The following is a 26,668-nucleotide window of genomic DNA, read 5'->3' on the forward strand; positions in this document are numbered from 1 at the left end:
TGCCTGTGCACAGACAATTTGTGACTTAATCCCTTCCCAGTCTCCAGGACAACTGTGCAAAACAAATTGTCTTGAGGTTTTTCTTGCCAGAAGTCTAGTTTGGGTTTTTAATCTGCTGCATGGAATGGCTTTGCCATGTGCTAGCACCAACTTTATGATGGGTAGAGGTCTCAATATCAAGGAACAAGCCTTTGGACTTTCTGCCATAGCCTGACCTTGTTGTGCTCCTGCAGGCTTCTGACACCTAAAACAAGAACAGAGTGTCAGATCATGAGAGAAAAAAAAAGTACAAGTAAGGGACCTCAGGTCATAAACACCTTCAGAAGGGAAGGAGGAACATGACCTCTGTGTGGGGTAAAACATACCATAAAGGTAGAAAATGGGCTTAATGACCTCCTTATGCCTTATTCTTGCTGACTAAAGAAACCTGAGTTTGATGAGGCAGCACCTTTTATGTGGCCACTGGATTATGGGAAAAATAAAGTTCTTAGAGGATGAAGTTTGTGGCTGTATTAAGACTGCAATAGCTTTGTGCAGTCAAGTCAGAATATCTTGTAACAATAGATGGCCCTCAAAGTTTCTTGCATGGTTTTTCCCCTCTAGGAAATTCATCTCCAGAAACAGTTTATCTCCCAAGATCTTTAGAGGCATCCAGAACAAAGAAGAAGAGTTATTTACACCCCATCCCTGGAAGTGTTGGACAGGGCTTGGAGCAACCTGGTCTAGTAGGAGGTGTCCTTGCCCACAGCAGGGCTTTGGAACAAAATAATTTCCAGAGTCCCATCCAACCAAAGCTGTCTTATGATTCTATGATTCTATAAAGTGCCATAACCAAAAGTGAAGAAAAAAGAAAAAAATTTCTCTAGATGTACGTGGTAAAGGGTAGGAAGGGTCTGCTTTGCCTCTAGCTTCTGCTATTTCTTTCAGTTTTTCCTTTTAAAAATATTACCATCAAGAAGAGGCACCCCAGCTGCATTCTTGTTTAGTTCACAACTTGGATGTTAAATGCCAACATTTTCACAGGGATGATAAAGCTGAGAAGTGTTTCCTGCTGGTGTCTGCGGAGATGGATGGGACCAGGAGCACTGCTCTGCAGAGGCCATGAGCAGGTGGAAGGGCTGAGCAATACTTCGGGGGGAATAAATCATTCCATGCATTCCCAGCCCTCAGGGGGAGGGCTGTGTCACTGCCACAGTGTGCTCCTGGGAGCACCTCTGTAGTTTCCATGCGTGATAGGGATGCCCACACCTGTAAGAAACCAAAAGAAACAAGAAAAATAAGGAAACAGAAATTCAACAGGGCCCCTTACTGTGTTCAGAAGTACATCTCACCTTTCTTGTGAGGCCCACCTGGCTGCAGTCCCCCTCCTACCAGATATCCTCCAGAATCTCCGCTAATGCAATATACATTTTCTGTGTAAAAGCATAGGAAACAGACACTGTGGATCCAGCCTGAATTCCCTAAAAAAAATGAGGAGAAATTTTGAGGGGCAAGACCCTGGTAGACTATCTATGTTTGCCTGTGGGTGTACCTAGGGACAACCAGGGAAGGCACTGTTAATCGTAGTTATAAAAAATAATTTTTTGTCGATTTAAAGTCTTCTCAGACTAGCCAGATCATAACAACTTATTTTGTCCCATTATTACATTGGTCTCTAAAATTGAAGTGACCTAATTATGGGTGGGAATTAGCAAAAATTAAAATTGTTACATGCCAGTCTCTCAAAGCTGCACCATGCTTTGGTGATACTGTTTCATCCTGTGCAACATTATGGGAGGCCATCAGCTTCCTAAATCCTTTACCTGGAGAGGGAGGGTGATGATGACAGTAGTGTGTGCCGGGGGCAGGGAGGGAATGGTCTTCCTCTATGGCCTTGAGCTTGGTGAGAATGAATTCTGTGTGTCAACATCAGATTTCAGTATTTCTTAATAGGTTACAGTCTTTACTGTTTGTCCACGATTCGTTCTTATAAAATGCTATTTATTTTAAGGGGAAAACCCATGCAATTGGACTAAATAATGCATATCTTAAACTAATGCTTGGAAATATGAGCTAAAGCAAGCCCCAAACCACAGAGGAGCAGGAGGCATTTGAACACTCAGTTATTTGGCTGTCACAGCTAGGAGAGGCAAGGCAACAGATCTCTGCTCCTTGGGAAAGTCGTAGGCACAGGAAAGGCTCTTAAATATACAGTTCAAAATCATCCCAGAGCAGCTGAGTGTGTGTTTTAGGAGTCCTACCACACTGGTAAAGTGGTCTCAGCAATCCAGTCCTTCCCCAGCCATCACCTTCCCATGATGGGAAGGGCCATGAATCAGCATTGCCTCAAATGAGGAGCATTTAGTCAGAGGAAAACAGAGAAATGTGGCCTAAATTCTGTTGTTGTTACATAAACCCCCTCACAGAACATCTGGAGAACATCTGAAGCTTAATAAAGCACGCCTGCAGACAGAGGCATTTTGACCTTCCCTGTAATGGAAGCACAAAAATTGAGACTGAAAAGAGGGGAGTGAATATCACCAGAAATGGAAGACAAATTAAGTCCAGCATTTCGGGGCCAGCTCTGTCCCAGACACCTGACAGGGCTTCCACAGTCCTACCTGAGCAGTGCACAACAGTAGGGAGAGACAAGGCAACACTGCTACATACAAGCTGCTGGGCACTTAGGAAAAATTCCTGCTGGTCCCTGTCTCCTGGGAAAGCCAACTTGCCGCCTGGTTCTGGTTAAAATTGTGATTCTTCTGGGCAAATTAGGATTTAAAGGGAACATTTAGATTTTTCTCTGGATGACATGGTGAAATGATGGGGAAAGCTGACAAACACTCAAGAACCGAGGCTCAGAACCTGGCATTTTTCGCTGGTTTGGGATCTTCTTTTCCTTTCTGCAGAGGTAAAATGCTAGGGCAGGGTTAGGAGTGGAGGGGGAAATGAACAGAAAAAGGAAATATCCCTCCTGCCACCAACCATTTTTAGCAAAAAGCTGTAAACCAGCCCAAAGACAGGGAGATCTTTCCCCAGGTTCCTTGTTCATCCCTGCATTGCATATGGCCCAGGTGGGATGTGAGTGGGAACATACAGCAGGGGGTGGGCAGAAGTCCCATTTTCCCACCCCTTCCTGCTGTCAGCAGCCCATCCTGCGGGCTGGGCATCCCTAGCCACAAATGTGTAGCCTAAGGGCTTGTCCCTAACATGTTCCTCCATGCCTGACTCATACCAGGGACTGTGGCAAGCCATTAATAGGTACTTCTTGAGCTGTAACAAAACCTGCCTTTCTTAGAGCAAATGTGAAGGCATTTTTTCCTGACTTTCCATGGAGAGGAGAGCAGGACATCTGACAAAAACAGCTGCCACCCACAGAGCCACCCCAGAGCTGCTCGTCAGACTTTCCAGCTGTGAGTGAGGTGTCACCAGCGCTCCAGGAGGCAGCATGACTAAGAGGAGGACATGAGACAATGTCCTATTGAATGTCCCCACTGCCTGGGGAACAAGTCACTTTGCAGGAATCCACAGTGAAAAGCTGTGACAAGCCCCAGGGCACAGAGGTGTGGTGTCCCAAGGAGCTTTTAGAGGTCTCTTAGGATGTAAAATCAAGATCTGGGAGGGAGGAAGTCAAGTCAGACAAACACCCAAAGAGATTGTGGAAAACAATTTATTTGACAAATTTCCAAAGTGGACAATTTTAGTAAAACACAGGCATAAAATAAAACTAACTGGTACAATGGGGTTTTAGATATAAAGTAAAGAGTTTGGGGTCCTGATACCTGGCAGTCACTGTTGGTTTCTCTGAAGTGCATGAATTCATAGCAAGAGCACCAGTGGAAGTGCTGAAACAATATCTCACCCAGCCAAACCACATTTTCAGTGTGGTCCCGGAAACAACTGTGTAAACACCAAGGGTCCACATCACCCACATAAGTGATAGCACCTTTGTCAATATATCTTAGAGTGTGAGTCAAAGACCCTGGGAGATGATGGCAGCCTTTCACTTGACTTCTCTGGGCTGAGGATGAGGCCTTAATTCAATACATAGTGCAGTTAGTGGGTTTCCCTAGGGCCCAGGTGCCTCACTCCTAGGTGGTCCTATACAAACAGTACTCCAAGAGAGCTTCCTGGGAATAAGTCAGCTTCACTCTTTTAAAATAAAATAAAATAAAAATTAAAAATTAAAAAAAAAATCCCACTAATTGGGCTCAGAGAGATTTTCCAGAATGGAGCTTGACCAATAAACAAGTTATCAGGTTATTCATGAGGTTCCTGATTTCACTGTAGGACCATGAGATCATTAAGTGAAGGAGTGCAGTTATGTTGCTTCTTTTAAGGGTTTCCCCCCTCCTGAAAGGCTGCTGCCCATCTTTCCTTTGGTTGGTGTGTAGCCTCCCTGCCCTGAATGGGAGCATCAGTTCTGAGGGATGATCCACCACCCACCTCTATCCCAGCCCTGGGAAGTGAGTGTCCCATGCCCTGGCTCTGGAGGCCAGACATGCTTGCACACAGCTTGGGTAGTGCAGTCCAGCCCTCCCTCCTCCCCAGGCATGGGAGATATGAACCAAACTTGCCAGCTGTGATAACGATCCCCTCTCAAAGCTTGCTGAAGTGTGAATATTTCACTCAAAGCACAGCATTAGGTTAGGATTATGATGAGCTGGGCAAGTGCTCAACTGATATGTGAAAGAGAGAAGGAAATGGAAAAAAACAAAAAAAGGTAGCTAAAAAGAGAATAATCAGCCTTAAGAGACCAGGCTAGATCTTAGTGGTACAAAAGCCCTCATCCTGATTCTTGGCAGAAACACAGTGGGATGAGGTTGGTATTTGTGTTCTGATGGCTTATTGCTAGGTGTGCTTGTGTTTTCCTGCTGTGGGGAGGGAAGGCAGTCATGGGCAGCAAGGAAATTTGAGGCTAACAGAGTAGAGACACAGATGATGAAGCAGAGAGAGAAGGGAAGGGACTATGTACAGCCAGGCTGTGGCACTATGGTTATCTGCATAGATGTAAATTCCTCAGGTTGGTCAAGAATAAGGTTAATTTTTTTTTTTGCTTTGTTGGTTTTCCTTTTTAGGTGAGACAGAAGCAGCTATGGCCTTGACAGAAACCCACCCAGATGCTCAGTCAACAGCTATCTTCCTGGACACAGTTTGGTAGAAGACACCACGCAGCAGAGAGGTGTAATCAGGCACACGGAAAAGGTGCCGCTCCCCATAAACCACATCGTAATCTGCACTCTTCCCTGTGACCAGGACACGAATGTTGGGCTCATTGGCTTGGCTTCCCACTGCCAGCACATAGATCTCAATGTCAGCCTTCTGTGCGTCCTGCACAGCCCTCTCAATGGCCCTGGCGGTGATCCCTTGGGAGTGTCCGTCAGAAAACACCAGCACCCTCTTCTTGGCCGCAGCGCGGGCAGAACGCCGGTACAGCTCTGTGATGAACTGCAGAGCAGAATTCACGTCCGTGGCATCATTCATGAACTCCATGTTGTCAATGGCCTTGGCAATAACTGTGTAGTTGTACTGGAACTGAGTTTCCACTTTCTGCTGGTTCCGGCCACTGTACTGCACCACCGAGATGCGCACGGAGTCGTCGGTGGGCTTGCTGGCCTCCAGAAACCGCCCTGCCAGCCGCTTCACAAACTTCTTGGTGGTCTCGAAGTTCTTGCTCCCCACGCTGGTGGAGCTGTCCACCAGCAGCGTGATGTCGGCTGGCCCGGTGAAGGTGACTGCAAGGGGAAAGGTCCAGGGCTTGTTACACTTTGGCTGTTCCATGGAAAGCCAATGAAGTCACTGGCTTGTCTCACAGGCTTCCTGTCTTGTCAGACTTGGGAAATCTCCATTCGTGCTAGCTTTCTTTCCCCTGCCCCAGTGCTATCCTATGCTTGTCCTTTCACCCATTCATTCCTTCTTTTATTTGGTTTAGGATAGGCTGTAGATGTTTATTTGCCTGAGAAAATCTAGTGACTCTTGTTTAAACACAGTGGCTCTCCTTGTGTGTCTGGGGAACCACTTCATCCTCCTCACTTCCCTTCTTTCCATGGAAATTCTGAGGACTGATTACGCTCCTTTAAATGGAGGTGGACTCCATTAAAACCGTCCCTGTTCTCACTTTTCAAGCACCTTTCTCCAATATCCCTGCCACAGAACTAATTATGCTCATGCTTCCACTACTAGAGAGTAGGAGCAGACAGTGAAGTCAGTTGCTAAAACCTGGGAGGGTTGCGATCTTTCACAGCCTCCTCTCTAGGTTTGAGATGCCAGAGAAACAACCATCAACGCTTTTCCCCAGCTGCTTTGGGCTGGTATGTGTGTGTGAGAGACCCTGAGAGTGTCTGACAGATCTTGCTCACCTCTCCAGACCAGGAGCATCCCCATTGCAAGAGGTGGCCGAGCTGTGCATCCCCACAAACAAAAGCTCCCACTTCCCCCATCACACCACCCACAGCCCCTCAGCGTGGCATGAGGAGTCAATACTCACTTGGGCAGGTGTAGTCAGGACATTTTTTCTCTGTTAAGAATATAAGAGAGATTAATGTCACCAGCTGGCCCAGAAAAACCACTTGTCCCCAGACCCACAGAAGGGACAAAAGGTCCCCTCCAGAAGGTGAACACCCACCTTTGCCACCTGTGCAAAGGCTATAAACATGCATGAAAAATGGTGTGGACAGACATGTCCTGCAGCAGATGAGGATGGGGACCTGACCACAAAGTATTCTGAGATACAAGATACCCTTGTCTCGGCTTAAGAGCATGACTGAGGGGACGCAAGGGAGAGCATCCTGCATCCCTCACCACCTATCCCATTGACTCCAGCCACTGCCTTTCATCCACCTTGGCAGATGTACGACGTGATGTTCTGCAAGAAGGTGTCATCCAGGAGCTCAGCATAGTTGTCCCTTTGAATGGACAGTCCTGGCCTGGTTGGTCTGCTTAAACAAGCAATGTCATTCAGGTGATCTGGATTTGGAGGGTTCCGGAAAATGTCACCAATCCCAAGGGAAACCACCTGTGGGGAAGTTCGAGTCCATCACTGGATGCATTCATCATCTAATGCATTCATAACTGTGTATGCCTGCCACTTTGTGAAAGTGCTTCTAGTGACACCTGTGCCCCTGCCCCAGCCTTGTGTAACAAGGACGTGGAGAGGCCCATAGAGCCTGCACTGTGCCGCACAGCTGCCGTGTGCCCCGTGCCCTTACCGGGGTGACGTCGCACAGGGAGTTGAGCGGGGTGGGGTCCCGCAGCGTGTCGGACCGCCCGTCTGTGATGACGATGGCCACGCGCTTGTCGGACGTGAACCTCCGCAGCAGGTTGTCCTTGGTGAACTGCAGGGCCTCCCCAGTGTAGGTGCCCCCAGCAATCCACTGCAGGTTCTTGACTGCCCTGCAAGGACAGGCACCAGTGAGCCTGCCGGCCCTGCCCATGGGTACTGGAGGAGTTAGAACATGGCTTGTGGCCAGGCAGACACCCCTGCATGAGGATTTGGGTGGAAAACTGGCAAGCTCCTTATTTTAGCCTTAGCACCACTTATGATGCCACCAGCCACTTTACCTTCCACTAAAGGACATCTAGATCATTGCAGCTGCAGGAGCTGCAATGGGGTGAGTAGGGGGTGAGTAGGTTCCCCTGGGCCAGACCCCACAGACTCACTGCTTGAGCGCGCCGATGTTGTCGATGTTGGCATCCCCCATGGCCACCAGCTCCTGCGTGTTGTCATGGCTGTACTGCACAACGCCCACACGGGACTCCCCAGCTTCAAACTGTGGGACAGAACAGAAACCAATTAGGGGCACATACCTCAGGGGAACGCAGAATCTCAGAATCCTGCTGATGGTTTCTCCTGCCTTCATGGCGGGCTCTGATGTTTCTCTTCTGCCTTATTCTGGGCAGGCAGAGCCCCACCAGGAGTGGATGCACATTGGGACCAATATGGTGAGAGTAAATGAAAAGGAGACCCAAACCTAGATCTCACAGCTCACTGGTCTCAACAGCAGCCACTGGACTCTCAGGCCCATGGTAGAATTCTTGGGATTGTCCTGTGTGAAGAGTCAGGAGCTGGATTTGATCCTTGGGTCCCTTCTAACTCAGGGGATTCTATGGTTCCATGAGAAGATATGTTTTCAAGACTCCTGTTTTTCTTCCAACACAGTGATTTTGCTACTCAGCTCTTCCTTTTCTGCTTATTACTGGCTCTTTGCCATCCAAAAAGCCCCATGTATGCCCACCGCACTAGTATTCAACAGCAGATTATGTGCTTTAGATGTGGCTGATTATACCTTCAAGGAAGTCTGGATTCCCAACAGCCCTTCAAACCACAGAGTTAAATAAAACATACAGCAGGTTACCAGAGAGGAGGCAGGAAGAAGAGCAAGCATTTGTGTCCCTCTTCAGACTGAAAGACTCACTATGGGGACAGTATTGCTGGGTTTGGGCTGCAAGGGTCATTTTTAGTAGACTGCTTAACTGGGTGACCTAAATCCAAGCTTGGGAGCTGGACATCAGAAACTTCCAACACACTCCAGACACCTGAAATGCTCATCAGAACAAGGGAGAGACTGAGACACTGATTGATCAGGCTGATTGAATGCTCAATGCACCATCTGCTCTGGGACATGGAGGAAACAGAGTCTGTTTGCCCAAATAGAGTGAAATGTCTATTTGGACAACGATCTGCTGTCTAATCTCCATCAATTTATGAATTTGGGAAGACCCACCCCCAGATTGAAGCCAAGCCTGGTGGAGGCTTTTTGGAGTGGCAGCACCTCCCCATTTTCCTGCTTGCAGTGAAAAATAAGTGAGTGCACACAAGGATTTCACAGCGCTCAGTGGAAATGTCACCTTGACCCGCTCATCCTTGCTCAGGCGGTCGATGACTTTGATGATAAAGTCCTTGGCAATCTGGAAGTTCTGCAGGCCAATGCTCTCTGAGCTGTCCAACACAAACAGGAGGTCGACGGGACCACAGGTGCACTCTGGAGCAAGGCACAGGAGCGGAAGGACATGTTTTACAGGGAAACATTTCTAAAGGAAGTAGCTGATGCCTGCTGCAGGCCTGCCCAGCTGGGTGCCTATGCCCCAAAGCACGGTGTAAAACAATGCAGGAAAATAGCTGCATAGGAGACTTGAGAGCCAGTTTACAATTTTTTCCATGTGCATTTGCTCCCTAATAAGACATGCAGCATTTTCAGGCTGTGAGTACCCTCAAACCACCCAGTAATTATTCCATTACCCATTCCCTCATAAGCCTTCTCATTTCTTCCATTCACCCAGCCCAGCAGGACAGCGGTGGCACTGGTGGGCTGGAGGAGGCTGACTCAGTTTGCTCCCCTCTTTCTCATTATTGAAGAATATAATGTGCCCTTGGATCTACCTTCAAGCTTCTGGACTGCAAACCCAACCTATCAGGGCAGCATCGCAGAATAAAGCCCAGCACATTCCCCTACTGACCAGCACAAGATTTGGAAGGAAGAGGACAGAACTAGATTCACAGTGTGCCCAGAAGAGACATCCCAACTGTAAAATGGGCAGAGAAAATCCACCCTGCTGGTACACAGGGCACCTTGACAGCTGTTTTCCAGTTGCAGAACCCAGCCACATCAACCTCTAATCTGTGTGGCACTCTCAGAGATTGCTTCCTGCCCTCCCTTGCCCAGCTCATACCTGGTTCTCCCTCAAAGGCTCTCACTACATCTCCATGTAGTGAGAGCAGGAAGGGGAGGGGTGCAAGGAAGGAGAAGGACTAGCAAATGCTTGCAGAGCAACTTTGCCAAGTAACACTCACCACAGCAAGCTAGAGGAAAAGGGAGGGAAAGAGACAACATTAAAATTCTTGACAAAAGGATTTTTCACGTCCTAATGCAGACTGCAGGTTTGCGTCTCTGCAAACACACAGACACCTGGCCTGGACAATCCAAGCTCATGGAGGTTTCTCTCCCACTTGAAATACCCAGACTCTTTCCCATTTCAGATCGTGATGCCCTGACCTGGAGCACCACACACACACATAGCTCTGTGTCTGCACATGCTGATGCATTCTTATTTAAACAAAAATAAAAGCTAAGTAAATCACCAGAATATAGAGCTTAAAGTCAGTTCTCCATTACCCTGTGTCCTTCCAGCGCTTCATTACTGGCCATGGGCCAGAAGTCCTCTGCAGGAAATTTGTGCTGCTTCTCCCCATGGCAGGACACCCCAAACCAGACCCCCCCTTCCCAGGGGGGAATATTAGACCATGATATTCATTAAAAAAAACCCCTGCAAAATGAGCTACTCAAGGACTTCTACACAGCTTTGCTCATGTTTTCCCTGTACAGAACCACAGACAAACAAGTCTATGCCACATACAAGTGAGACACAGTTGTATGAGCTGCTCTAGAGATGGAGTTGGAGGTCTGTGGATCAAGGACACTTAATTGTGGCAAATGAAAGCAGAGAGATGCCCATGGATAGCATTCCACTGCCTGAGGACAGGGAAAAGCAGCAAAGCAGCTGCCTCTTGCTTATCAAGGCACTGAACAGGGTGGGAGGAGAGGTACAGGGATACTCACAGCACATCTTCATGATGATGTCCAAGATTTCACATTCCTGAAAACAGAGGAAAAGAAATGTTTGATTAACAGCAAAAACAATGCATAGAGCAGGCCATCAGGCAGCACCCCAATCCTGTCCCACTCACATCTGGTCCTGGAGGCCCCACGGGTCCTGGTGGTCCCTGTCAGACAGAAGCACAGAGGAGTTACAGGAGCAGTCAGTCCTATCTGTGATGTACTCTAATGGCACCTTGACAAGCAATGCAGAGTTGTGAAAAGCCTCTTGGCTTCCCAGTTGCTGGCCCCTGCACTGGGCTTGGAGAAGGAATATCTGCTTGTTTGCATGATTCCCTGCTGCTGCATGGAGGTGGAAGGAGGAGATCCACTTCCACATGTGCCACGTACACCCAGGTGGGAAGGCAGCGAGCACACACAGTGTGTGCATGGCTTGGTGTTGCCCCCAGAGCACCCAGAGCATGAAGGGATGGAGGGATGGATGGAGGGATGGTGGGATGCATGCCACTGGGACCAACCCTGAAAGGATCCTTACTTACCGGGGGACCTTCACGTCCCCTGTGACCCTTTGCTCCTTTGATGCCACTGGGCCCAGGGGTCAGGTTCTGGAATGAAAACAAAACCAAAACTCATAAATCTGTGTGTGTCAGGGGGCAGCACTAGTGCTGGCCGGGGGTCTCTGCACAAATCACCAACGGGACGGGACTGCTGGGGAATGCGTCTCGAGCTGTTTATCTTCCAGCATCAGTCTCATTACATGGTTGTGGCAGTGGGAAGATGCCAGCAGCTCACGTGCCGGACAAAGAACTGCATGTTACAACTAACTTCCTTTAAAAGTTTTTTGACCAATCACACAAAGCAAAAGCGTATTGACAGTACTTCTATCCAACCACTGTAAGCACACGTACCTTTAGTTAAAACAATGCTCGCTTATTTAGAATACAACACCTACTTGTAAACCTTAAAATACAATGCACAGAGCTCCATTATTAAGCTTAGAACTTCCTAATATCTCACTAGATGGACTTTTTTGTAGCTTAATGAGTTATTCTATCGAAGCGTTAATACAGAGATCGTTGTTCTATTCATCCTTACTTTCTACTTCTTATATAACTTTTCTACTGATGAATCTTATGGCTACTGCTTAGCTCAAATCAGAGTTCTGCTGTCTCTGATGCCTTCCTTTCGCAGCTTTACCAAAACCCTCTGATTTTAAGGATTCCCACACAGCACCTTTCTCTTCAGATGTCTGATGAGCCCTGCTTCACCATTGAAGTGTTATCTGAGGTTGCTGTACCCAATTAAATGAAGACTTGGAAGGGACACTGGGGAAATCTCCCTCCATAGGCCAGTGATAAAGCTCAGATCACCAGTGCCATCATCATCAGTGCCACCTAGAAGCATACAAAGCCTTGCAGAGGTGATGCCCACCTCACCTTAACAAATGTGGAAGTTCGCCAGCTGTCAGACACAAAATGAACACCTGGAGGGAGCTCCCATTGCTATCCATCAGTCACTGCTCAGAGGCAAAGGCTGAAGATTTACAAAATCTGATGAGCTGTGGCCCATCATTGCCTAAGGCTCCTGCACTGTGCTCATAGGAAGGGAGGATTCACATGATTACTCACATCATTGCCAGGGTCGCCAGCTTCCCCTTCGTCACCTTTAGGTCCGACGTAGCCTTTTGTTCCCTGAAAAACAGGATGGATGAGATGCTGTGTGACCAGCTGTTGCTATCGTGGTGAAGTTGGTGCTGGCATGTGGTGACCTCATGAAAGCTGGCTTGGGACAGGGGTGGAGAGCAGCACACAGGCTCCCAGCACCAGATTTCAGTGCTCTTGATGACGAGAACTTCTTTGGTGGCTTTCACTGCTTCAGAATCACGGAATTGTTTAGGTTGGGAAAAACCTCTAAGATCAAATGCAAACATTAACCCAACACTAAATCAATCCCTCAGCACAGCATTATCCAGTTCCCCTGGGTGGCATTCCCAACCCCAAACTCTGGCTCTCGGACTGCTTCAGAGAGCACCCAGCACAAGCTGCTGCCCCTGGGTGTTACAGCCAGAGCAGGACACCTCCACTGGAAGCATCCACTGCAGGGAGACGTGGGCAGAGAGAAAAGAGGGTTCTGGAGAGGCAGGTTGCTTCAGGGAGCCCATTCCAACGTGCAGCTGATGGAGAAGTTCCAAGTGCCAAACCACCACCAAGGGTAAATCCTGTGTGGCCGAGGAAGCAGCACACTTACGTTAGTGCCAGGGTTGCCTCTGTCTCCTGGCTGCCCCTGGGGATGGAGAAAAGGAAGTGTGTTAGGTTGGGCAAGTAGACATAGTGGTATTACAGTTTCAAGGTTGCACAAATACTTACTGGGGCACCTGTGAATCCAATTGTGCCATTCCCAGGAGGACCATCCTCCCCCTGGAAAGGAAGGCAGACACAGATGAGATAAAGAAATGCAGACCCCTCAGATAGCATGGCAGCAGGATGCTGGTCTCCTTGGACAGTGTATCTCCCCAGCAGTACCACTCACCCTTTCTCCCATCAGCCCAGGGTCCCCAGGCAGCCCAGGTGCTCCAGGCAATCCCTTTGGACCCTGAAAGAGGCAGAAGAAGGAGTCAAGAATTGCACAACATCATCTGAGCTGGGAAAACAATGACTTCTGAGGCAACCAGCTACGAACACGAGCCCATCGTGGAAGGGTTCTGCTTGTGCAAGAGCAATGTGAGGGTTGATGCCAGAAAGAAGTTCTTTACTCAGAGGCTAGGGAGGCCCTGGAGGTGTTCCAGGCCAGGTTGGACGGGGCTTGGAGTAACCTGAGATAGTGGAAGGTGTCCCTGCCCATGGCAGGGAGGGGGGAACAGGATGAGCTTTAAGATCAGTCCCAACCCAAACTAGGATTCAGACTAGGATCAAATGTTCTAGGATTTCTATGTAAGCCAACAGCTGTGCTTGGCTTCCATTTGCTCCCCACGCTGGGGATCAAACCTGCTGCTGGCAGATTCAGGTGGCTGCCCCCAGACAGCATCTTCCCCAGCTCTCGTGATGGGAAGCTCTGTGGTTTGTGGTGTAGCAATAACCTCTCCAAGAAATGACTTGAGGGAGGTGGGGCAAAAGGCAGCTGTGGCCTGAAGGATCCATGGAAATGCCTGGATGGGTCTGCCAGGAAGCCAGTACTGGAGCCTGTGCCAATAGGTTCAACAGCATTCCAGTATCCACGGGATTTGGGGAAAGCCCTAAGGGGCAGCACCTGCTGCAAGTTCCTGCATCCCCTCCCTGCAGAAGAACCGATGATGAAGCAGCACTGACCTCACTGCCGGGGGGGCCATCATCTCCCCTGTAGCCTTTGGGTCCTGAAGGTCCAGGCTCACCCTAGGGAAACACAGAAAGTTCTCTCAAAGGGGCTTTCTCTTGCTGCCACTCCTGCCCTGAAGGGCTGGTTCCTTCGTTTTGTGATTTGATGGGTAGAGGTGCCCATTGGCAAGTTAGGTCCACCTTGGAAAGCCTCAGAATGGACCTAGAGATGAGGGTGAGTACTGATGGAGAGGTGCTTCAGGAGCCATGCCTGGCTTCTCCTTTTCCTCCTTCCTCCTTTAACACCATTTTCTCTGTGAAACCCTGTGGGAGGTAGATGCCTGCTGAGCATGAACCAAACCCAAAAACTTTCTGGGCTGATGTGTGACAGGGATGAGCCACACATCACGTGCTTTTAGTGGCAGCCGAGGCCCCCAAAGCCATCCCTCTCCTTCAGAGCTCACCCCAGTAAGAGAGGACCTGGTGGGAAGAGGAGCAGGGAGGACAGGCGGATGCTTCCCAGCATCCAAGCACAGCTGTGTGGCGCAGTGGCACCTCATCAGCCGTGACACAGGTGCCCCTGGAGGACGGTCCTTGGTGCAAGCACATCACCCTGAAGGTGACACAAACCTCCATGTGCCTTCTGGCCTGGACAAGTCTGGGTCCCAGCCAGGGTGGCTCTGGGGAGTTTCTGTTCTCGGGAGGCTGCAGAGCCCTGGCAGAGTGTGCTGGAACAGACCAAAGCTGTCACGCTGCCACATCCCATCTGGGCAGCGGCTGCTTGCTCCACCAGCTGCAGGGCTGGCCAGAGACACCACGAGACAGGAGAGGAGGCAGGAGGAGGGCTCTTTTCTCTGAGAGCTCTGCAGATGCCCAAGGGAGCCCCTCCATCTTCTACTCAGTACTCACAGCCCTTTGCAGGGTTTGCTTTCCAGGAGGTGAGATATGATGGTGGACAATGAGCGGATAGTGATGCTCTGCCATCACATCAAATATTCAGGTAGCATTTTGTGTGGAGCTGAGGGTGCATCCAGTCCCCAGGCAATGGAGAGGACAGAGGGATGCAGAGACCTGGTGCTGAACGTCTACACATGTCATACACACCCTTCTTCCAAGGAAAGGTGTCCTTGTGGGTGCAGAAAACTTAAAATAGCACAGTGCAGAGCGCTGAACTGCTTCAAGGCATGTGACCTTATTTCTGCACAAAAACCCAGAAGAGAGAAACCTTGGAAGGAAAGACAGGAACTTGTGATCCTTCACACCAGCCAAGGCTAGAGCCACGACACCCTTGGCTCACACTGGCCACTCTCATCCTCACTGCAGCCACACAGCGCAAATCCCTCATGGCCTTGAAGGAGTTTCTGAGGGATGATGCAGGATTTTGGGTGAGTATATCTTGTCCACTACTTCTCTGGGTGCAACAAGCATGCGACAGAAGGGATGGGCACCATGGCCAGGAATAAAGAAGGGCCACCAGACCTGTCCCATGAGGCTCAGGGAAGGAGCGTGCTGGCCTTTAGCTTCTCTCAGATAGAAACAGGATGAAAGGGAGTCATAGGTTAGCGGGAGCATTTTCCCCTTGCCAAGAGAAACACAGTCCAAGGTCCAGAGCTCGCAGATAACACGGCTTGAAAAATACTTGTGTTTGCCAAGGTCCCACTCTTACCCAAACCTAATTACACATTTATTTTTAATTTGGCCAAACACAAGCATTTTTCCTCAGCTCATGGAAAAATCATCCTCACTTTGCAACTGCTGTTCAAATCTCCCTGGAGTGGTGGGAGCAGAGGGGCAGCCTCTGGCCTGGGGAGGCACTGGAGCTGCTTTTGTAACGCTTCCCTCTCTGACAGGGGCTTGACTCAAGTTCAGTGGTGGGGGGGCGGGGGAAGGGAACTGGTGGCCCACAGGAGACGCCGTTCTTTCTCCTCTTCCTCCCCAACAAGAAAGGCTGGCTGGAAGTAGGATCTGTCCCAGCCTGGCTCCCCACCACACTTGCATCAAATTTTTGTCTTCTACGTGGTCTTTCTCCTGCCTTGAACCTGGAACGTGCCTCTACCACACAGAGTTAGAGGCAGCTGGGGCTCCAGCCCCAGCCTCTTTTGCTGGCACCAGCCTGCAGCACTGATCAGTGGATTGTTACATGCACACATCTGAAGAGTTGCTTTCCCACCAGGGCCACCTCCCTAAAAGACACCTGAGCAAGCTGGATTCTGCCAAACTCTCTCTGCACAGTGCAGGTCTGACATGGGGGTCACCCATACTGGGGACAATATGAACGCAACAGCCCCCCTTTCATGTTCTGCCCTCCAGATCTTCTCCAAGGGCTCTGCAACATCTGGCCAAGGGGAAAGGAGTTTAAAAGCTGTCTCACATCTGTCTGCAAGCTGGCCTCCATGCTTCAACTCTTGTGGGAGTCCTGCTCTGCCAGTGTGGGAGTGTTTATCTTGACACATTCCTCTACCTTGGGATCCATTAAAACTCCGATGGTGTGGGTAGAAGGGGAGTTGTCCTACAGAGCCCAGTTCAAGGGTGATGTCAAAGTGTGCTTGCTCAGGTGCAAAGATCCTGTTGGCCATTGCCATCAGTGCCATGGCCATGAAGGAATGACCCAGCAACACCTCCACACCTCAAGTTATCAGTTGGGAAGAAGGAGCCTTCAACTGTGCAGGGGACAGACGCCTTCCTCAGGCTGGAGGTGGTCAACCCTGCTCTCCAGCAAGCCTGTGGAGTCTGAGATCTGTTCCTTGAGGCACACAAGGCACAGGCAGACCCCAGAGCAGGAGGGTCACACCTTCCAGTCAGCAGACTTGAGGAGCACTGGCTCTGGGAGAGGCTGTCTCTGCAGGATGCCAAGGGTGTCAGGGATACCGCTGGGGCCGCGTCAGGATATCCTCACTGACACAAGATGTGTCACTGACACCCCTGAGTGAAGTGAGCAGTTTCTGGCCCCAGGCCTGAACATTTTGTGTGTGGCTGCATCTTGCACTTGCCAGTTTCCAGTTCTGTCAGATGTGTTGACATCTGTTTCCATGGGATTGGGAGATCGTGTGCAGGTTGTTCTGCCCACAGCCCAGCAGCTAAGTCGCCATTTTTTTGGTCCTGTTCATATCCCAAATTCTCATAGAAATCCCTGCCCTTCTTCACCAGCTTTGCTTCCTGGTCTGGAAGATGCTGAGAAGTTGCCCCAAGATGCTGTGGCATCAGTTAAACTTCCCATCCCACTCTCCCTGATGTCCCAAACACTTCCATCTAAGATCCAGAAGGTTAAAGCAAGCTCTTACCTGGTCGCCAGGTGGACCGAGGGGTCCTTCCCGCCCTTGGTCACCAGGTGGTCCTGGCTCTCCCTGAAAACACACACAGAGGAGCAGGTGTGGGTGCAAAGGGACCTGTGTGCAATGGGGAGCAGGGGTGCAGCACCCACAGTGGGATAGAAATGCAGCCATCCAAACAGGCAAGGATTTGAGGCAGATTCAGGAATTGAGTAGGGAGCTGTCAGATATGGAGGAAGATAAAGACAGGCTAGTGTGGCCACACTGAATGCAAGAAGATAGCCCTAAGAGGAAGGCCATGTGAAGCTTGCACCTAGGGGACATTTTCCTGCCCATTTTGTGCCACAAAAGCAAAAGGGTGGAGGGATTCATCTGTTGCAGATACACAGAGCTGGCCCTGGACCCAAACTAGCCACACTCTGCACTCATGGCTGCTCTTCCAGAGCAGCTCCTGCCCTGGGCAGTCTGCATGGGGAGGAGCACAGCTTCCAGGATCCTGCATCCTTCCTCCAGCCTGCCATCCCTACGGAGCTAAGGGGATTTCCATGGGAATGAGGCACAGATAAAGAGAGACACCCTCACCTCTCACTCCCCTCTCCTTTGCTAGCACTCAGAGGCCTGAGCCAAGGCCCTTTGCAGAGAACTGACAGGACAGTAGGGCACAGAAAACCTGAGTCTCAGTGGTTTTGCAGCCCACCAGTTCCAGTAGAAGGAAATATCCCATGGACATGGCTCAGTTCTCTTTCACTGAACAGCCTTCCACAAATCCAGCAGAGCTGCATCCCAACAGGGCAGTGTGACTGCCAAGGTCAGGCTGGCTCTGCAGCACCTTCCTCGTCCAGACACATAGCCAGGAACGAACAAGTCAGGGAGGCAGAGGAGAGGGGAATTTGGGGGAAGAGGTTGAGAGGTTGGTGACCTAAAGCTGTTGTTTGCAACTTAGAAGCATCCAGATGCATAGGCCAAACAGCAAATATAAAACCCAACTTCCAAATGGCCCTGAGACATTTCTGGCAAGGTTGCACAGCCTCGTGCTTGGACTCAAAGTTGGAAGGAAGCAGCCCGTCATCTGCTGAACAATTTAACTGCAGGACACTGGCGTGCCTTCGTCTCCCGCACATCTGCCCCGCACACCCCGTGCAGTGACGCTGACGCTCCCTGAGCAGCACACAGGGAGGGGGAGGCTGCCAGAGGCCCCTCTGAGCCACAGCTGCCCCCTCCCAAGGCAGAGCTTTGCCCCCGTCCAAGCTGGTCCTGGTTGTCCTGGCTGCAGGGACAGGAAATGAGTGGTGCCACGGTGGACAGGATTATGGGATGCTGCTGTGGAATGCCCTGGCTCCCACCACCCCAACCGCGCACAGAGCGCCCCTTGCCCCTCCCTGTGAAGTGTGGCATGGCTGCTGCTGGCCACATGTTTGTCCTGGCCTGCTGAGGGTTCCTGCCTGTCCCTCCCACGCTCACGCTTGATGACTCACCCCAGCAGGCTGGAAACATACTTTCCTAGTGATTCCCACTCAAAAGGGGAGGGAAGAGTGTTTTCCCTTCCATCCATACCCACTCATGCTGCCCTGCTGCTGATTGTACCTGTGCCCTCCTGCCCCTGCTCACGCAGCCCCTGAGCACGCAGAGGAGGACACCTTGACCCTTTCCTCTTCATTAACTAGTTTTCCAGTTGTGAGGAAGGAATTGACAGCTGTTCACTTGCTCTTGGCTTGCTGGGCATGCTCTCCTCTGGATTTTTTGGCTGTTTGGTGATCACCTGCCAGCATAAAGGGGCGACAGCAGATCCCTCCCAAACTTGCATGTCAAGGCACTGAGCTTGCCTGCTGGCCCAGATGCTGGTGGAGTTAGCTACTGGACACCTATTCCCAGCCTCTGGCTTCCAAGCATCCCCCCTCTTGCAAGCAAATGTGGAAGGCTGCCCTGCGGGTGCAGTTACCGACTGTCCTCTCGGCCCACGGTCACCCGGCGAGCCTGGGGGTCCTCTCTCCCCATTGCTGCCCTGCAAAGAGAGGGTGGCATCACAAAATCAGGGCCTGTTCCCGGCAGGCCAAACCCCTCCTTCACTGCCCACCTCTGAGCAGGCTCAGCCCCAGGCGCCCTCCTCCTTTTCCGGAGAGTCCCAGCCCCTGCCCTCGGTGGGTGAGAGGCGCTCCCACTTACCCGCTCTCCAGGAGGACCATCCTCACCTGGAGCACCCTGTGGAGAAACAAGAGGGGTGCTCAGGGCATGGGGATGGCCAGCAGGCACACACATGGGCATCAGAGGTAGACAACTCACCTCATCACCAGTCTCTCCAGCTGGGCCAGGCTCACCTGGGTTCCCAGGAGCTCCCTGCAAGGCACGGGGATGCACACAAAAGGTCAGACAGCTCTGGATCAAAGCCCTGCACACTTGAAGAGCTTTGGGCAAGCTCTGCTTCAAAGCCCAGGCTGTAGCAGGGGTCCTCTCACAGAGAGCAAGAGGATGTTCACACAAAGGTGCTTCTTCACCCACCTTCTCTCCAGGGTTGCCAGGAATCCCCTGTCGGCCAGGCTTTCCATCATTCCCAGGCTCCCCCTTCACGAGAACACAAGGCACCATCAAGACTGCATCCAGCAGTGGATTTCAGCTCCCACTGCACGGAGGCTGTCAGGAGCCACAGTGCACCCCAAGCCTCTTTCAGGGTTTTGGTGTCTCCCCATCCCAACAGATCCCTCCCTACTCCACTCCCAGTGAAAGTCACCTTGTCACAGCACTCCCCTGATATCTCAGGGATGCTTTGTGCCAGGCTTGTGGGCACCCTCGAACTGTGGGCACACTGTGGGTGATGGCAGCCTCCTCTAGTGAAGAGGCCAGGTTGGACAGGGCTTGGAGCAACCTGGTCTAGTGGAAGGTTTCACCTGCCATGGCAGGGGGTGGAATGAGGTGGACTTGAAGGTCCCTTCCCATCCAAACCATTCTGATTCTGTGATAGCCTTGCCCCAATCAGTGCAAGCTTTTTCCACCTCTTCCTCCTGCATCCCTCCTCTGCGTGAGGCTGGGCAGAGCAACTCACCTTTGCTCCCTTGGGTCCAAAAGCACCAGCATCTCCCTTCGGTCCAGGCGGGCCTTGAGCTCCCTGTTGAAATTAAAGGCAGTGTCACTGAAACCTGAACTGGAGACACCATCTGCAGGAAACTGGGCATGAACTGAGCATCCCAGCAGCCTGGCAGGCGGCTCCCGGTTGGGATGGACAGGAGGGATATGGCCAGAAGGGACTCCTGCACCACGGAGCTGTGCCAGCAGTGCTGCACCCACATTGCTGAAACACTTCTGAAGCTCAGAGGAAAATTACAGAAAAGGTGGTTTGGGGCTGCTGTAGCTGGACTACAGTGACACTGGTGCCACCACAGATGTGTCATCCTGGGAGCATGGAAAAGGCAGGGAAACTGGGAAAATGCAATGTCAGGCGGCCCCAGGGCAACTGAGGACAGCTTCCAGGCAAGGATGAGGCAGAGTGCCGCAGGGTCAGCCCCGAGGTGCCATGCCTGGGATACAAGCATCACACATTTCCAAGCAATTCCCTATTTCCACACACCATCATGGCAGAGCTGTTCACTTGCATGCAAGGGGCACCCACAGGGTACCTACGTCGAATCCGGGAGAGCCTTTGCAGCCAGGTAATCCAGGGTATCCCGCTTCGCCCTGTCAGGCAGCCAAAACAGGGGTCCCCAATGAGTGACACTCGCAGGAAGACCCCATCCATCATCCCAGACCCCTGGAAGGGACATCCCAGCCCCATTCCTGCCTGGGAGATGGATGGCCCTGCAGGGAGGGAACTCCACTGCTCCACAGGCTTCATCCCCAGACCCCACAATGGTTTTGGAGGGGCAAAAGCCAGGGTGTTCAGGCCAAGCAAAGTCCCCTGGGGCAGAGATTTACCTTCTTGCCATCAATGCCATCGATTCCACGCCTGCCTTTCTCACCCTGAAACAGAGCACCAGGACCGTGAAGTGATTCCCAAATTCCCAGTGCCTCCCAAACGTCAAACAGAGGAAAATGGTGCAAAAGCAGAGTCTGACCTTGGCTCCTTTGGCTCCTCTTGAGCCCTGCAGAGGGAAGGACAGAGGTGTCAGACGTCCATGCAGAGCAGATCCATCCCCCCACCGCAGTGCAGTCCCCACACCAGCTCAGCCTGAGGACTCAGGCATTTACCACTCCTCTGCACGCCGCTGGATCCCACTGGATCCCACTGGATCCCACTGGATCCCTGCTCTTGGCTCAGGCAGTGCCAGCAGGAGGGGTGGATGTGGGGGCACATAGCAGACCCCAACACCACGCAGCTGCAGGGCCAGCCCAGGATAACCCCTCATGGGGATATGGGGATCTCTCCCAAACATTCCTGCTGTCCTCACCTTTTCTCCTCGGCTTCCTTTGTCACCCTAGAGAGGAAGGGAGAAAGGGAAATGGGAGAATGAGAACGCTGGCAGCACAAAGCCTATGGCCCATCTCTGAACCACCTCTGTGAGCCTGCAGCCCCACACACCTTCATTCCTTGGTAGCCAACAGGTCCCATGTCTCCTGGTCTGCCCTAGGGTACAGAAACACCGTGTTATAGATGCAGATTCAGTCACCACCATTGGACAGCATCCCCCCAGACCCTTGATATGGGACTCAGCTGCCGTTCTCTCACACAGGAGCCTCTCCCATAACTCTGCTCCTTGTTTTCCTAGTCTGAGAGCACGGGATCATTGTGGAGGGCCAAGAGGACTTGCCTTCATCTCCACCATCTCCAGGTCTTCATGGAGGTGAGGGAAACTGGGTGCTTGGGGACACGTCATTTGGGAGGAAAGGGAAGGGCAGAAAACCCTTGGAAAGAAAAAATGCATGGCATGGGGTTTCCAGTTTGGGAGCACACAAGACGGGTAACTGCACGCTTAGGTGTGTGGGAGAAATGTGCCTCCCAAAAATAAGTGTGCCTAGTAAAATAAAAGAGGGAGGAGGAGGGAAATAGTTTCCTCATGCTATTTACCAAAGATTTCCCTGCAACACTGCTGTGCTTGTTGTGTCAGAGGACACAGGAGGGAGCCCAGAGTCCACCCCTGGGCTGGCACACATGAGTCAGAGACATGTCCTGCAGGAGGGACGGCTATTTTGGGTGAGGAACAAGGAAGCCTTGTAGCAAAAGGAGGAGCCTCCCCACTGCACGGCAGGCATGACTGCACACCCCATAGAAATGGGATGATGCCGGTGAGGATGCATCCGAGAGGCCTTTTTTGGCCAGAAGCAGCCAAAAAAACCAGCCCCTGTGCAGAGTCACCAGGGCTGATCCTTCACTTACTGGGTCTCCAGCCTCTCCTTTCTGGCCGGGAAGACCTGGCTTGCCTCGTTCTCCCTGCAATACAGGAGAGAAACACAGTTAGTTCATCATCCCCAGGAACAGAAGAATGACCTGTTGAAAGAAGAGCAGGGAGGATGGGAGCAGAAATGCTCCACAGATAGAGGGAGCAGATGGTGCTGGCCATATGGGAGCATGGTGTGGGTCCATGCCCCACAGGTGATGTTGGGAGCCTTGTCCAACCTTCCTGGTTCTATGATAATGATTCCAGGTCTCTGAGCCTATCCCACTGTCCCAGTCCCACAGTGCACACACAACCAGTCCCTCACCTCATGGCCAGGGTCACCAGGAGGTCCAGGGGGCCCTCGGGGAGGCTGCAGGAGAGATATGTGGGTTAGACCAGCCTCAGACCACAGGGATAAGAGGGAAGGGGACAGGGCTCTCAAAAGCCTGACTCACCTGGCACTCGAAGGAGCAGCACTGCACAGAGGGAAGGAGAAAACACCATTAGAGGAGGTGGCAGTAGCAGGGCCAGCCTGCACCCTGCTGGGGGGGGGGGCTTCCCAGGCTTACAGGGGGTGCCTGCAGGGCAGGGCTGTGCCACCAAGCCCCCCTAGCCATGGGTCACCCACAGGGGACAGGCTCAGTCACAGGGCGACACTCACCGATTGCTCTGTGTTAAGTTTCTGCAAGACAAGAAAGCAAAGAGAAGGGATTTAAGAGGGATGGGGGGCCTGGGGAGGGGGCGGGCTGGGGAGGGGGTGGGCAGTGCTCACAATCATGTCAATGATGGTGTTGATGGTCTCCTCCACATCGATCTCTCGGGTGGGCTTCAGGCTGGTGGCAGTGAAATTGCGGCGGTAGGCATGGTCCGTGGCAATGATGTTCAGCCGCTGGTCCTGGGGGTGGGGAGGGCAGAGTGAGACCTGTGGGCACCTGTGCCGGCTCTGAGTGCCCCTCCTTTGTACCCTGCGGGTCTCATGGTCCCACTGGGGACCCCCTGCCAGGAGCATCCCTGCTCTGTGGTCCCTACCAAGTGGTTGGGGGAGATGGCAACAGAGAAAACTTTGATCCCCAGGAGTTTCGCTTCATTGGCAGCATCATCCAGGCCTCCACAGGGCTCCTTGTAACCTTCCAAGGGATGTCCATCAGTCACCACAATCAGGTATTTGTTCTCCTTGTGATGGGAACCACTGGAAGGGTTTAAACACAGGATTTAACGCTGAAAGAATTTAGCTGGAGAGGAGTGGTTGGACACCCGGGGACACTCACCCCAGACAGTGCCCCAGCCTGTGGTCAGGGCGCGGCTCATCCCAGCAAAGCTGGGGCAATTTGCCACCCCTTTCCCCACGCTGTGATCTCTTTTCCCAGCCTGGGGACAGCTCTGCGCAATGCACAGGGATGTCCCAACCCAGAAGCTCCCACACCACCCCCACGCCCCCTGTGCCCGCTGCGGCCTCGCCGCCTGACCCGATGAGCAGCTCCTCGATGCCGCGCTTGATGGCGCAGTCCGTGTAGGTGCCCTTCCCGATGTAGTTGACAGACGACACGCGGTTCTTCAGCTCGCTCTGCCCGCTGGGCATCGGCGTGAGGCTCTTGATGAGCACCACCTCATCGCTGTAGTGCAGCGCGCCCGCGTTCCACACCAGGTTGCGGTCGCAGCGGTAGTACCTGCACGGACACACCAGGCCACGGGGCTCGCTTTGCTCACACCAGCATAGAAAATGCAAATCCTCTGCACGACAGGGATTTGCCAGGGTTCCCTGCTCTCCTGCAAAGCTGGGACATGCTTCCCATGCAAAGCACATCATGGGACCCCAGGATAACTTGTCCCGTGGGTGGAAGGGCAAATCGATGCCATGGGTGGGCATCTGCGGGGATCAAACAGCTTGGCAAGAGAGGCTTCTGGAAGAGGTGCCAGGGGCTGGAGCTGGGCAGGAGGGGCTGAACCAGATAGCCAGGTGTGTGTGTGCGAGGCAGGTAACCACTGAAACATCCCGCAAAGAGGTTTTCCACTGCCAGATGTGTTAAAATCAGAGAGGGATGCCTCCCTTGGAAGGATGCTCTGACTTGGGGAAGGATGTGTGTGTATGTGTGTGTGTGTGTTGCAGCCCTGTTCTGTGCACTGACATATCCAGCACCTGTGACTCCCTGGGAAAGAAGCGCCACCTGTGCTTTGGCCACTGCCCCAAAAAAGATCTTTTCAGGTTATGGAGACCAATACCAAAGGGATGTGGTTTCTTTTTCAGTAAGTGGGGGCCAGTCCCAAAGGAGTGGTGTTGCACATCTTCTCTCTGCCCATCAGGAGCTGTCCCAAAGCCACCTGAGCCTTGTCCACTGCTGTTCCCTCTATCCCACTGCAGAACTGAGCCAGCAGGCCTGAGCACAGGGGAGAGTGATGCTGCACTCATAGAGGCCTGGCAGGTTGCTCCCAAGCACAAGGCTCCTGATCACTCAAAGCCTTGTAGACAACTCTTCTGCTTGGGCAATGGACAGGTGAGCTGCCCCACCCCTAACCCTCCTGAGGTAGGGCATTGCCCTTCCAGCTGGTGCAGCACTGGGACATCCTCCCCACAGTGCCCCTCTGGGCACTAGCACACATCTCCTGCTGCCCTGAGGAGCTCAGCAAGACCCACGTGCCTCCAGCGCCTGTGGTGCCCCTGTGCATCCATGGATCTCCTGCCTGCAGTCAAGCCCAGCACCACCCCTTCTGGGATCCGGGAGCTTTGGTGCTCCTGGGCATCCCTGGGCATTCCCTTGGGAAAGACAGGGTCCAGCCTTGGTTGGTGGCTGCAGAGGTGGGTGAGGAGAAGACAGATAAAGAGTTGGGGAACGGGGTGGGTGAGGGGCACCCGAAACGGGGACGCGCCACTGGCAAGGGAGGGTTTGCCCTGCAGCTCACCCTGTGAGTGCTGAGTTTAACCCCAGAGGTGCCCCACTGCCACCCCTGCACCCAGGACGTTCTGGGCCTGAGTAAAGCGACCAGCATTGCTTTGGCACTGCACAATAACCACACAGCCACCCAGAGGTGGTGGGGTTGGGCTGCCATGCCTGCCACTCCAGCAATTCCTGCCTTTCCTGAGGGTGGGTGCTAGCAGCCCTGTTAAAGCCACGCTGCTGCTGTCAGCACAGACAGAGAAAAAACCAAGCAGCTGAGCACTGGGAGAGGGGGGAGAGGCTCCCATCCCCCTCCCCAGCATTCCTGCTTTTCTTCTTTTCTTCTGTGGACAGACACACAGGGGGATCTCAGCATCCCACCCAGCAGCAGGCTCCATCCCCAAAGCAGTCTGGATAAACCCCTGGGGGAGGTACCTCTGGGTGAGTTTATCAATGAACCGGTTGGTGAAATCTTTCACTTGGGTAACCAGGTCCCCAAAGGGCTTCACCCTCAGGGCAACACTTTCTGAGGTGTCCAGGACGAAGAACAGGTCCACAGGGCAGTCTGGGAAGAAGTGGAGAGGCAGGAATTGGCTGGCAGTCCTGCTGCATCGCCTCCCCCTCCCAGGCTTCCCACACTGCCCACCCCATTTCCCTCTTTGCAGGCTCCTGGGATCTCGGCTAAGGGGATTGCTTTCACATCCTTATCCCCTTGGAATCAAGAGTAAGCAAGATCGCTTTTTCAGAAAACATAATTTTGTGTAATTTAACACTTTCCTATACTTTCTTGCCTGTTTCCATTCAAAGGATATCTTTGCAAGACCTATACTACTTATTATACCAAATAACATGCAGCTGCAGGAACCACTCAAAGAAATGAAACCTGTTTAGCAATCAATGCAATAAGAAAGTTAAAATTTTCTGAACACATCCTGCCAAAAATACAATTTTAAGAAAGAGCAATAACATAAACTTCCCATAAGAGCCAGCATCCAGCCGAAAATAGTTTAGAAAGCTGGATTGGTATCCACTGTTATCCCCCTCTCCTGCATCCCACTGCTACGGGTAACTCCAGACCAGACAGAATCAAGCAAAAAGAGCCAAGAAACATGAAAGGGGGTACTTCTTGCAGATCCTCTGTAATCCTACACTGCTCTCCTCAGCAAGCCCAAACGTCCCGACAAATCTGTGGTGTGTCTGCAGCAGAGGCATCCGTCCGGAGGGAAACAGCAGTCAGGCTACTCTGCTGATCCCGGGAAGGAAAACCACCCTGGAAAGCATTCCAGGCTTACCTTCTGTGCTGGAGACTTGGGTGATGATTTCTGGGCGCTGAGCACATGAGCCCCCCCACAGGAGGCCGGCCGGGAGCAGCAGAGTGAGCAGAAAGTCTCGCAGCCTCAT

The 26,668-nt window shown here is 52.1% G+C and overlaps 1 protein-coding gene across 1 annotated transcript; it reads right to left on the reverse strand.

Annotated features, from left to right (window-relative positions):
- Positions 1-5,103: 5,103 nt before the first annotated feature.
- On the reverse strand, positions 5,104-26,668 carry COL6A1 (collagen type VI alpha 1 chain). The gene is made up of 35 exons (XM_054278346.1): positions 26,560-26,668; positions 25,703-25,832; positions 23,861-24,061; positions 23,424-23,583; positions 23,167-23,289; positions 23,056-23,076; positions 22,850-22,870; positions 22,720-22,764; positions 22,394-22,447; positions 21,599-21,643; positions 21,468-21,494; positions 21,135-21,161; positions 20,995-21,039; positions 20,704-20,757; positions 20,129-20,191; positions 19,588-19,650; positions 19,372-19,425; positions 19,255-19,290; positions 19,031-19,093; positions 17,104-17,166; positions 13,838-13,900; positions 13,062-13,124; positions 12,899-12,949; positions 12,780-12,815; positions 12,161-12,223; positions 11,072-11,137; positions 10,664-10,699; positions 10,536-10,572; positions 9,770-9,778; positions 8,827-8,960; positions 7,639-7,748; positions 7,188-7,371; positions 6,820-6,994; positions 6,467-6,496; positions 5,104-5,714 (listed from the first exon to the last, which is right to left on the reverse strand). The coding sequence occupies exons 1-35, from the start codon at positions 26,666-26,668 to the stop codon at positions 5,104-5,106; spliced, it is 3,072 nt and encodes a 1,023-aa protein (XP_054134321.1).

The sequence above is a fragment of the Melozone crissalis genome, unplaced genomic scaffold (genome assembly GCF_028551555.1).
Source record: "Melozone crissalis strain CALT ecotype California unplaced genomic scaffold, PUWL_Pcris_2 ptg000023l_1, whole genome shotgun sequence".
NCBI classification, from domain to species: domain Eukaryota; kingdom Metazoa; phylum Chordata; class Aves; order Passeriformes; family Passerellidae; genus Melozone; species Melozone crissalis.

Bases quoted from the DNA above. Each gene is read 5' to 3' on its own strand.
- COL6A1 (XM_054278346.1), bottom strand. From the start codon at position 26,668: ATGAGGCTGCGAGACTTTCTGCTCACTCTGCTGCTCCCGGCCGGCCTC. The intron at 19,291-19,371 runs GTGAGTTGTCTA...GTTTCTCCACAG, and splicing joins CTGGAGAGACTGGTGATGAG to GGTGCTCCAGGTGAGGATGG. The intron at 10,573-10,663 runs GTGAGTGGGACA...CTCTGTTTTCAG, and splicing joins TGGGGCCTCCAGGACCAGAT to GAATGTGAAATCTTGGACAT.